At 34.4% G+C, this 13,573-nt stretch overlaps 1 protein-coding gene across 3 annotated transcripts in view; it reads right to left on the bottom strand.

Moving 5' to 3' along the window:
• Positions 1–13,573, bottom strand: part of IMMP1L (inner mitochondrial membrane peptidase subunit 1) — a 60,155-nt gene that overhangs the window by 18,906 nt on the left and 27,676 nt on the right. For all 3 annotated transcript variants that reach the window (XM_054585966.1, XM_054585965.1, XM_054585964.1), the window contains 3 exons: positions 6,301–6,434; positions 4,689–4,777; positions 1,795–1,921 (listed from right to left, as the gene is read on the bottom strand). In XM_054585966.1, coding sequence (XP_054441941.1) covers positions 1,795–1,921; positions 4,689–4,777; positions 6,301–6,405 — 321 coding nt within the window. In that variant the 5' untranslated portion in view covers positions 6,406–6,434. The remainder of the gene's footprint in view (positions 1–1,794; positions 1,922–4,688; positions 4,778–6,300; positions 6,435–13,573) is intronic.

Genomic DNA, 13,573 nt, shown 5'->3' with positions numbered 1-13,573 from the left:
CATACCTTATGTTTGCATACATATAAACATACAAACCAAAGTGAATGGAATGCACTGGGGAATGAAATGGCAGTGTCTTCTAATTTATCATTCATCAAACATAAAAATTCAATGAATGTTTTCCTTAAGTAGAGTATTCAAAAACAAAATCTTTATCTTACAGTCCTCTGATTGTCTTTTCTGATTACTTAGTGGAGATTTCATCTAAATCCTTTTGTCCTGATATTCTTCCTCTAATCACTCAAAAAGGAAACAACAACAATGGTGTAGGCTGGCTTTTAAGTACATAGATCCTGGATGCTATCATTTATAGGTTGTATTGATTTGTCTGTAAACTTTCTGGTGTCAGGTATGGGCTTGTTGCTAAAGCAATTCAGGAGTTACTAGAATGCTTTATGAAATGATAACAGTCATATGAAGGTGCAACTGTTATGTAAAAATCTGACATTTTTTAAGAATTAAAGCATAGTGTCCTTGATGAAGTCCAAAGAAAAACAAGTTATCTGATACCTTACTATCATCTTCAACAGCATTATCACCATCAGCTAACTATCACTAGTATGTTTAACATTACAGTAATAAACATCAAAAACATTTGCAGAGCTGAATCATAGTCTATTATGGATGGTAAATAAATGGACTGATTATGTAATAGTCAATTGATCAAACTCACTATAGAGCAATCAGAGGCTATTATAGTTCAAAATAAATTTACAATGAAGACAACTTAACTCTTAATTATATGCTTACATTGTGGTTGAAGATAGAGGTAAAGTTAGTTAATAGATGTAATAGCTATAATATAAATTTGATAGTGACACAGAAATTTTAAATAAAAGTAGAAAAGTTACCATTATCAAAGAAAATTAAACGCTGATAAAGCAAAAGCCACTCTCCTCTGCTGAAGCTCTGTCATGGCAGCCACGTGACTGGTGAGAAGAGGCAGCACATCCCATCTGCCCCTCGCTCGTCCGTCCTGCAGCTTTTCCTTTCTCTAACTGGGTAGCTAAGTTGGTAAGACCAAAATATACACAATTTCTAGTCTAAAAATTTAAGTAGGACTTTTAAAAGCTCAACTACAGGCTTTATTTGATTTTACTATTGTAGATTTTCCTTTCATAAGTTAGTTGAAAATTTGTCTAAGCCAGGAACCCAGATTGCATTTAGTTGTCATTATCTCCTTTGTCTTCTCCAATCTATCCCCGTTCCTGTCTCTCCTTGTTTTTCATGACCTTGGCATTTTTGAAGAGTACTGGTCAGTTATGTTGCACAGTGACCCTCAGTTAAGGTTTGCCTGATGTCTTCTCACAATTAGACTGAGATTACACCCGCTTTTGCCAGAATACCACAGAAGCGAAGTGCCTGAGAGCGCCTCAGTCCAGGGGCCACACCACACTGATCTTGCTATTGGTGAAGTTAGCCATGATCCCTGGTAAAGGGGGTGAGTGGCAGGTTTCTTCTCCATGAAGTTACTATTTTTCCCTTTGTAATAAATATCTTGAGAGAGATACTCTGAGACTATGCAAATAAATTATTATCTCTCAAATTTTGGCCCGATATTTTGACACTTATTGGTGAATCTTGCCTGCAACAACTACTGAGATGTTGATAAAGAGTTGTAAAAGGAACTAAAACATAAAATACAATGGCCAAACAGTCCTTGATACAGACATACTTAAATTCCACCGAATGCGGCACTTTAACTTATATTCAAAATAGAAATGTCATTTTCTTTTGTTTTCAATTAATGTTAATTATTAAACCAATGAATAACATAATGAAAATGTTACTTACATAACTATGGCTTTTAAAGAAATCTGATGGACTACTGATGAGCATTTTGTCTCCTTCCAAACCAATCACTCTTTTACAAATATTTGATTTTGGATCACTTGGGCTTTTTGCAATCACGATGTCACCTCTGACGGAAAAAAGTCAAAGAAATGTCAGTGCTATTCATTGAGCATAAACACACACATGGCGTTCTTATAAAGCAGCCTGAAGCCATTCCCTTTACCCTCTCACAGACTGACCCTCGCATACATTTACCAGCTTTGAGAACCTCTGTGACTGACTTTTATGCATTAGAGTCTCACAATGAGGGTGATGCAAAAACTATTAGATGATCCTAAAATTTCTGATGATTCCGTAAGTGTGATCTTCCTTTGCTGTATCCACTCTGTGTTACTCCTGTGTCCAAATTTTTAGAAACAAAACTATGGGAAAACAATCCCATGTAAATACCATCAAGTTACAGAAGTAAATTTTACTGCCCAGCCAGGAGTACTGATGGATTCTAGAGCACATAAAAAGATAGAAACATGATCTATGTATCAAGGAATTACAGCACATAAATTATATAACCTGGACAATTTACTATACAGTTTAAAAAAACATATTTGAGGGAAAATATCAGAAGACACAACTAATAAAATGCTAAACAAATAAAATGCTAAAAGCTGCCCAAACATACACTACAACAAATAAATTGGCTGGTGTGGCTCAGAGGACTGAGTGCCAGTCTGTGAAAGAAAAGGTGGTCAGTTTGGTTCCCAGTCAGGGCACATGCCTGGGTTGCCGGCCAGGTCCTCAGTTAGGAGTGTGAGAGAGAGGACTGACTGATGTTTCTCTCACACAGTGATGTTTCTTTCCCTCTCTTTCTACCTCCCTTCCCCTCTCTCTAAAAACAAATAAAATTTAATAAAAAAATAAATTGGCATGATTCACAAAAATGTAACAATCCACATGTATTAGAAAAATAAGAAAGATGTTCAAAAGTAGAAAGGAAGAAAGAAACAAAAATATAGGACTGATGTCTCAAATAGAACAAAATAGTCTTTCGGTTAAAATGAACAATAAGTGAATTCTGCTAAGACACATATTCGAAAGGATTTAACCTATTTACTTATCTATGTCTATTACAGAAATACTTTGATGTTACTACAAGCTTTTGCAATTAAGAGTCAATATCTTACCTTAACATTCTCTCTAATGTATATTACATTTTATAAATTAGGTGCTTATTAACTATTTGTTGAAAGAATAAATAGTAGTGAGACTGTCATTGTCCCCAGTAAAAATGTTCTGAGCATTTGTCTGAAAATCGATCCATGTGCCAAATATGCAGACTTTCATTCTGCCTAAAATCGATGGCTATTCTAACTTTAGAAATAGGCAGCACATAAGTGTCTGAAATCTCGGAGCTCTGTGTGCTACAGATAAAAGAAAAAGAATACTCAGGACAGTAATTATTTTTAAAATAGAAATTACCAACTGACTACCTTGGCTGTAAAAGTTACTTTGGTATGTCTCATAGAAATGCCAAATTTTGAGCTGTTTTTCTATCTAATGGGCCCCTAAATGAACAGAATACAAAATGAAACCCTCAAAGAATCTTAATTGACTGAACATAATTATTTGTACAATATTACCCATCTGAATACAAAGAGTATCTATCAACAAAAAAAACACAATATTGAGCTATTCATTCAAAAACTATTTAGTCAGCAAGGCTGGCTCCTTGTTAAGGAAGCTCACGAACTAGGAGAGCAAACTCAGGTTATGAGCATGGAGAGCAAACATGTTTTCCTGTCTCAGTGAGGGTAGATTTCCAATTAACCTAAAGACTGTATTATGATATTTTGACATAAGTTGAAAAGAAGCTAGAACACAACCTGTTATACATGTTTTATTCTATAACCCCCATATATATTAAGTAGGTATCCTAAAGTTGTTATGGTTAGAACATCTGAGGAAGAATTACCTAGGGACCATGTTAGACCATAGAGCTTGACTGAGATATAGTTTCTTTGTACAGACTCTAAGATGGTAAAATCAGTACATGCAAAAAACACACTACAGAGAAGGTCAGTAATGAAAGAGGAGTATCTAAACCTACTTATGCCATAAACTAAATACCAGCTGGATTGAGTCAAATCTGTAGTTAATGGAGATAAAAGCTGGTATCAATTTATATTTTCAGAATTATGAAAAACTAATGGACCCAAAATTGTAGGGAATCAGAGAGGTGCCCTTTAGAAAATACATAAAATTACTAATACTTGACATCCATTCAGAAGGAATAATACTCACAGAGTTAACTATAATAAACAGTATCAGAAGATTGGAAACACCATTTAAAATAGTATTTAAAAAGATTTAGTGGCAAACAATATATGCCAAAGAGTTTTTCAACTTAATTAATCAGAAGACTCATAGCAGATAAGATTCTTCATTCCCACTATATACAGTGCTATAGTTTGAAAAGCATCAAGTGCTCATCATAGGCTATACAGAATGACAGTCAGTAATACAAATAGGATTATTTTAAAAATTTAGAAACCAAATCAATGATTTGGATATGTAATGTAGTTCTGAAGTCTCCAGTACTTAACTCAAAACATTCTAGCCACACACACCCCACCCCAGAAGAGTCAAGTAGGCTTGAATGTACATAATAAAAGCACCTGCTACCTATTTTAGACAATGATGCAAAGGACATAATCACCCAACAGACTCTGCATGTTACAGAAACTATTAAAATTTCTCAAACTGTGAGAGAACTTTATCTACCTTGTCACTCTTTTGCATTTATAAAAGAGTTCTTAGATAAAGTTAAGAAACTGCAGGAAAAAAACACAATGTGTGTGTTTCCACCATAAATTTAATATTATCTATGACAAATATACCTTTGGATACCATGAAAATGTCGACTAAGATTTTCTGCAAAGACAATATCTGAATTTTGAATTGTAGGCTCCATTGATGGTCCAGAACACTGAAAAGAGATAATTTTGTAATTTGAGTTGAAAATCTTTTAAATATAACACAAATCATCCGAGCAGGCTTAAGAGAGAGAAATCAAGCAAATGTTCTTCAAGCTTGGAAGGTAACTTCTAATAAGCTGGCATCTCCCAGGTAAGTTCAGCTCCACAGAGTGGCCACCCACTCTGGAAACATGGGCAAATATGTTAAGAATGGTCTATTGATATTACATAGAATATGTGAATAAAATACCTATGTTTCTAAATTTGGACCAACCTATGGGAAGTAAGCTCTTGAGGCCAGGGACTTTGTCTCTCATGTTGCCAGTTTTATAACCAACGTCAAGAACAGTACTTGCCATAAAGCTGACACTCAAAAAACATGTTAAATGAATGACTTATTTATTTTATTATTATTGTCAAATATCCAGTGGCCATTATATGATTCATTAGATGGTATCATATTATTCTCAATGAGTTGAGGCCTTTCCTTTTCTTCCAAGAGAATAGCTTACTCGTTGATGGGGCTGTAACTTGTATTTTATACTGAAAAATATTGGCATAATAAGAAGTACTTTAAGATACCATATTAGTATGTCTTAAAAATAATCTTCATATATACCTCAAAACTATAATAAATGATCATTGCCACCTTAAAAACTCAAAACACAACAGTCAACATTACTCCACTTACATGTAAATAACTTTTACTAAAATCTTCCTACCTAGGCAGAAAATAATAAATACTACAATGAAAGTTTGTTTACTACCTCTGTAGCCCATTGGAAATTTAAAAATTCAAAGAGGGGAGTTGCAGTTAAATATATTTATTTGTATTACTCCAGCTCAACTTGAAGTAACATGACTGACTCTATTAGGATAAACCTGATAAAAACAGCAACATCAACAAAAACCCACTGGACAGTCAATCAATTATTTCATTTACATGAAAAAAGGTTAGTATAGTCATGGTTGATAGACTCTTAATACACTATTTTTAAAAAATCCTTTGTGAGGCAGCATCCTCAACATTTTAATATTGACACAAAGGAGAATAATCATGTGTTGTAATGACAGTTAAACACAATGGTTAAGAGTAGGTGTTTTGCAAACTGGAGAAAGCTGTGTTAAAAGCCCCAGTCTACTGAGTAACTGTGGGACCTGGAGCAAGTTATTTAAGCTTTCTGAGCCTCAGTTTCATCATATGTATAGTATATTTCTAATAAGTATCTCAAAGAATATAAATATTAAATGTGTTAATATGCATAAAACATCAAACACATCCTGGAACATTTTAACATTCAAAAAATGGTAAAAACCCTATTATTCTTAGAGTATTAATAAGGGCCTTTTGTGCTCATCAGAAACAATACAAATGCATTGTCTTATATCCAAAATTTATGAAGATAATATGTTTTAGTCAAACTTTATTCATTAAATCAATATATTCAATTATAATAAAGGGAAAAACTCATTTTCCTTCAATTTTAAAAGGTATATATTTAAAATGATTATTTTCTTGAATATAAAAACTTACCATGACAACACCACCAACGTATTCAAAAGCACAATGAGCTATACAGCCATACTGAATAGTATAGCCAACAAGTCGAAAGGTTTTTCCCAGAACACCACGAAGCATAGTTCTATGTAGACTCTGTCACCATTGGCCTGATGGTAAATTTTAAAAAGTTTCATGAACAATACTATTTTTAAACACTTAGGAAATAGCTCTATTGTAAAATATTTATAATCATCCAGAATGTACTAAACATACAGTTTGATGCAGAAAAGCAACTGCTTATTTTAATTTCTGCTAAAGATATTTTAAATGACAAATTATGGCCACTTAGTATTGATATACTGAAAAGAAATTATATCCAAATATCACTGGGTTTATATATGAATTAGGTAACTAGTAGACTCTGAACTTATCTGTCCCCTTTCATACCCTAGTTATTTCCTGGTATTAAGGCAGACACCTTTGGAAAGATATTAACTCTTTCAAAGTACTAATCATAGTTTTTCACATTGTTTCCTGCTATACTACATCAGTTCTTGTCATAATATGATATAAACGAAAAAGCACTAGAATAGATATGTGGAAATTCAAATATTAAATTAGTTCTTTTATTAACTTGTATATTTCCAATGAATTACTTCTCTGAGCCTTCAAAAAACTGGAAATATCTCACAGAATGGATCTGAGAATCAAATTCAGTAACATGTGAAAGTGCTTTGTAAATTATAAAGTTACATTGTTTTCGGATCTTAACTATTGATATAATAATGAACACATGAATACTATGCAATAGCATGAAGAACTACAGCAAGTGATTTTAAAACTACATAAAATTAAAATATTAATAATATTCATCCAAAACATTCCTAGTATCTGATCTTTCCTTTCTATTTACCTGTTCCAACTATGTTTCAAGCATTTCTCAAATGGTGGCCTAAGGTTTACACATAGGCTACTATGCACTGTTCCCAGGTAAAGTTATTAAAACATATTAATAAAAATATAATATATGCTCAATACTTGCTATATGTCAAGCCTCACAATTAGCCTCTGTAAGGTAGACATTATTACTATCATCATTTCATAGATAAAAAAAGGAGCTAAGAGTAGTAAATTTACATGCTGAACACCACAAAATTGGAAAATGGAGCAAGAGCTTAATCACTATTTACTGATTCCCTATTTCTCCCCTGCTCCCATAACCTCAACAGTTCTCTGTTACATTAAGTACAGATTACTTAAGACTCATTTTCACAATTCTTGACATTTTTTAGTAGATTTGTTGTTGATTGTACTGTTATATGTGTATTTCAGATAGTACAAATGAGTAAATATCAAGATTCTCAATGTCAGAGAAAGATGCTATAACCATAGAATGGGAGGTTAGGAATGAGCTGGAGGTATCAAAACAAAGCTAACTAAATAAATTAATATGTGTGTTTGTCTGTCTGACCGCCTGCTTATATAAAATGCTATCCTATCTGTCCACTAAAAAGACAACTGAAAGAAGCAATGACACTAAATAGGTAATGCGCATACTCAGGAGGACAATTTTTGGTTTCCAAAATCATTCCCCACTAGAAGTAACAGTATGGGGCAGAAAGCAAGCACATGCTCAACGACTAATGGAGACATAGGAACCATTTTGAAGGGTCTCCAACTAGTCAAATTTGGGATTTAAAAATAAAGTAATATGGTAATGGATAATATGGAGGAACAGAGAAAGCTAAAGTGACAAAAAAATTCATTGCAAAATCCAGATGAGTGTATATAAATGTCCGTAGTACTATTCTGTCAACTGTACTACAGAACAGAATTAAAAAAAAAAAAATCACTGAGGGAAAAAGAGAGTCCTCATAGTCCTTCAATCATTCAGTAACTATTTATTGAGCTTCCACTCTATGCCAGATACCGTGTTCAGCCCTGAAACCAAGTCAGTCTGGAAAAAAGTCCAACCATTGTTAATATATTTAACAATCAATTAACAAGAATGGTTTCCCTGACAATGATGTAACCTGGCAGCCAAGAACAGCGGACTGGAATGCTCATGTGTGAACAATGACAACTTCACTGTACTAGTCAGTGGGGGTGGTAGATGCTGTTGAGTGACCATGTGTATTGTGTGGCCATTGCATTCAAAATGACTAAGGGAGTAGAGCAATGAATCTGCATCAAATTATGTGTTAAGCTTGAACATTGTTCTGTGAAAACTATTTGGATGACACAGAAGGCCAACAACTATGGGCAACTGGTGATTAGCACCTTCCTCAAGATAACACACCCACTCGTGCATCACGTCTTGTGCAGAGTGTTTTGATGATACATCAAATCACCCAGGTGACTCAGCCCCTCTATAGCCCAGATTTGCTGCCCTGGGACTTCTGCCTTTTCTCAAAACAGAAATCACCTTTAAAAGGGAAGGGAGTTCAGACCGTTGATGAGATTCAGGAAAATACAAAGGAGTAACTGATGGCGACTGGGAGGACTGTGTGAGGTCCCACAGTGCCTACATAGAAGGGGACTGAGGCGTCATTGTCCTATATACAATGTTTCTTGTATCTTCTTCAATAAATGTCTCTTTTTCATATTACATGGCTGGATATCTTGTGGACAGACCTCGTACAAGAGTGAACCTGATGCCTGCCTTTATAGAGCTTACGGTTTACTGGGTCACACATCACACATAAAAACTAAATATATAAACACATAAATATACTAATGAATTTCCATTAAAAAATAGGGCAGTGATAAAGAATGATGGTTGGTACATATTTTCTTTAGGATGAATCAGGAAAAATTTCTTTAAGGAAATCTTACTGATGTTACACTCGGAAAGAAGAAAATAATTACGGAAAGGGTGGGAAGAACATTATGGTCAGGTGAAACAACATGCATGTGCTCAAGGAACTAAGAAAAGGCAGGAGAAATGTGTAAAGGACATAAAATGAGACTAGAAAGCTAAACAAGCTCACTCAAGGTTTTGTAGAAGTTTTTATTTCATTCCAACAGTAATGGGAAGCCACTGAAGGATTTTAAACAGAACAGCATGATCAGATCTACAACCTAAGATCACTTTGCTTGCTAGGCAGAAAAAGGACTGGAATGGGGGAAAGGATTAGAACTACAGGAAGGGCAATGAGGCTGGACCCCATACAGTGTTGGCTGCAGAAATGGAGAGAAATGGGTGGATTTGAGAAAGTAGGAGACAAAAGAAATGTCAAGGAAAAGGAAAGACTAGGATGACTTCAAGTTCTGGATTACTCTGGATTGAGTAACCAGGCAAATGGAGGTCTATCCACATGGCTCTACTCATACCCTCATTTGAAGTAGAAAGTGAGGGTCCACGGTTAATCATATTTGCTATATCTGTGAGATATCCAAGTGGACATGTATGATGCTGAGGCTCTGGAGCTCAAAGGAATTTTCATATATGGAAAGTTTTGAAAAAATAATGCCTATTTCAGTAAGTATTGAACTGCAAACAAGAGAAACCTAGAAAAACAGGAATTTAAACAAGGGACTCATCTTCTAACAACACTAGCTGCTACACCCAAGTACAGGCAGGAAGAAGGAATAAGTATCAAGAGTTTACTCCCTACTAATTTTTTGTTTTTTTATCTAGGAAAAACTACCTCATTCCATCTACATCTAACGTGCCAAAACTATGTAACTAAGAACAAGGGGTGCTGGGAGAATATTATTGTTTTCATTGTAAGTTTGTAGCACTCTTTTACCTTTAAAAATCGCCCTATCACCCGAAAAAAGTTTAAACTTCTTTAAAAAGTATGAGAGGGAGATGTGGAAAAGGAGAAAACATACACAGTCAACTCTTTGGAAAAGCTTGGCTTTGAAGGCAAGCTAAGCAGTAGAAGCAGGTTTTTCATCCTCGGGGTGTGGGGGCGGGCAGACAATGCTTTGTTGTGAGCAGCTATCTTATGCACTGTAAGATTTTAGCAGCATCCCTGACCTCTAAATGCCAGCAGCCCCTCTTCCCCAGTTGAGACAAACTAAAATGTCTCAATACAATGCCAAATGTCCCTTGAAATAGAAAACTGCCCTTGGTTAAGAACCACTGCAGCTGAGTAGTAACAGGAAGTATGTAGCAGTGAGCATTTTTTTTTTTTTAATTAAAAACATAGTAGCACATGCTGGAGAACCAATGGTAACAATCCCATAAGGAGTGAGGCCACTGATGAGGAGAGAATACTTCAAAGAGAGGAATCAAGAGAGAAATAGACAGATGATTGAACACTGACATAAAGAAGACAAATGGAGGGACTTAATGCCAGTTTTGAGAGTAACTTATACCAGATTAACCTTCTTGGTGAAAACAATAAAACAATCATGAAGTCTGGATAAAATATACCAGTTCACTAAAACAGACATAAAAATTGGAAAGGAAAAAGTTAGAAGATTTCTCTACATAGAAAATGAGAAATGAGATTTCTCTACATAGAAAAATCAAAGGAAACATATTGTATAAGACAATTACAATGCTGAGAAAATAAAGATAACCTAAACAAATGGAAAGAAAAACTATGTTTATGGATTGGAAATTTTTTCAGGGTTATCAATTCTCCCTCAAATTGGTCTATAGACTCAATGAAATTCCAGTAGACTATTTCTTTTTTCAACAGAAAATGGCAAGTTCATTGTAAAACATGTATGGAAATGCAAAAGACCTGGAATAGTCAAGGCAAACATTAAGACAAACAAATCTTGAGGGACTTATTTCAGAAATCAATGTTCATGATAAGCTTACAGTAACTAAGACAGTCTTATATTGGAGCAAATCTAGACAAACAGGCCAATGCAATACAATCAAGAAATAGGCCCATACATATATGGCTATCTTATTTACAACAAAGATTCTAGTCAATTTCAGTGAGAAAAGGATGGTCTTTTCAATAAATGGTGCTGGGTCAAAAAGATATGCATACTGGAAAAAACCCTTACCCATTGCCTCACAAAATATAAAAATTAATTTGAGCTAGATTACAGATATAAATATGAATGCTAAAGCAAAAAACTTTTAGATAAAAAATGAAGATATTTTCATTACTTTGGGTAAGGCTAATATTTCTTAAACAGGATGCAAAACCACTAAACCTAAAAGACCAATCAACTTGATTATATTAAAACGAAAAACTTCCATATATGACAAACACCACTAAAAAACAGAAAGACGATCCACAGACTGGGAGAAGTTTTATCTATCTAAATAGACATAGTGATATCTAGGTAGATAAAGCGGTATCTAAATAGATGTACATCTAGCAAAGGAACCTCCAGAATATATAGAAAATTCTATCAAATCATTAAGAAAAAGACAGACAACCTAATAAAAATTAAGCAAAAAACCTGCAGATTTCACAAAGGGGGATATCCAAATGGCAGATGAGAATCTGAAAAGCTCATCATCATCTGTCATCAGAGAACTACAAATTAAAACCACAAAGAGACATTACCATAAAACTACCACAATGACTAAAATTAAAAAGAAACAACATGGAGAAACAAAAAAGATGTGGAGCCACTGGCACTGTCAATCACTGCTGGTGAAAGGATAAATTTCCACAACCACGTCTGAAGAATGTTTGGCGTTATCTACTAAATTAACACATGCCCTATGATTCGGCAATACTACTCCGGTACATACGCCACAGAAACAATTGTTTATGCTCACCAAAAGGTACATTGAAGAACACTCTCAGCAGCTCTATTCATATCCCAAAACTATAAAGAACCCAAATATCAATGAATTCTTACTCTACCTAGGAAACAGAATTTGCCACTTTTTATTCCCTTACAAGTTTTAAAAAACTGAGCCATAAAGGTAAAGAACCAATTCCTATAAAGTGAAGCCGATGTACTCTCTCATATAATTAATAGAAAAGCTAGGAGAGAAAATACACTTAAAAATTCTGCCTGTATCACATAATATAGAAAAAGAAGTGACAATAATCCTCATAGAAAACTTTTAAGAGGCTCTGTTTAAAATACAGTAAAACTCTACATAATGCTGGCACAAGGGAACAAGGTTGAGATCTATTTTCAAGTTATCTACATTATAGACAAAAAGATTTCTTCCTGTTACATAAAGTTCAAAAACACTACTTGGGATGTAGGTGACAATGGCTTCTTTCAACACACATAAAAAATCCTCAAATACAACCAAAATAACAGCAATGACTATTACAACAAATATTTAAACAGTACTTTTTGCTATGTGTTGGGCACTGTTCCAATTACATTAACTCATTTAATCTTTATAATAAGCTTGTGATAACTTATGTATCTTATTTACAGATAAAGAAATAGAGGAAGACAGAGGTTAAGGAACTATTCGAAATCACACAGTTCACAGGCAACAGAGTCAGAATTCAAAATGAGGCAGTTGGACTCTGAAATTCACTACTATTCTCTACCGCCATGCAATTAAAATAAATGTGTTGGAAACTATAAAATAGGCATGAGAAAGGGAGAGATTACACGAATGTTAAAACTAGCTAAAAAAATGGAACAGAGTGAACTCTAGATCTAGACATTTCTCCATCCTTAGCAGTTTCTAAAATAGTTTCTAAATCAAGATTAAGAGCTTGATTTAGATATACCCATCTTTTGATATTGGCAAAGTGATTTCAGAATACCCTAAGCCACAAAGCAAACGCCCACATGATTGTTCAGGTCTGGAATTCCTTTTATTTATCTTTTAATAGTTTATTTATTTATTGTTTTAGAGAGAGAGGAATGGAGAAAGAGAGAGAGAAACATCGATATGCAAGAGAAGCATGGATTGGTTGCCTCTAGCACGTCCCCAACCAGCGACCTGGCCTACAACCCAGGCATGTTCTCTGACAAGGAATTGAACCAGCAGCCTTTAGGTTTGCAGGACCAAGCCCAGCCCACAGATCCACATCAGTCAGAGCTGTAATACCTTTTAAAAGAAGATAAAGCATTTTGTCTCAGAAATAGGAAAAAATGCAATGTCAATGTTAATTGAGACAGCTAGTTTACAGAAATTCATACATTTTAGATAATAAGCAGCCAAAGTGATTAGTATCATTTTTTCTTATAATGCAAGGAACAATTAGTGGCTATATTAGCACTTAGAGAAATGTGCACATTAAGAAAAGGTGAGGAGAGAGGAGAGAGAAGTAGATGTGAAGCAGAAGACAAATCCTAACATCATAGTTTTGCTACATATATCTTTAACTGGACAAGAACAGAAGACTTAGGACATTCCCGACACTTCTGTGATTTCTCAAATTCAAGAACATCTCAGTAA

Source organism: Pteronotus mesoamericanus, unplaced genomic scaffold (assembly GCF_021234165.1).
Source record: "Pteronotus mesoamericanus isolate MK-2021 breed Mesoamerican mustached bat unplaced genomic scaffold, CSHL_Meso_final contig_90, whole genome shotgun sequence".
NCBI classification, from domain to species: Eukaryota; Metazoa; Chordata; class Mammalia; order Chiroptera; family Mormoopidae; genus Pteronotus; species Pteronotus mesoamericanus.
The sequence above is the reverse complement of the archived record's forward strand: the minus strand, read 5'-3'. Positions and strand labels throughout refer to the sequence as shown.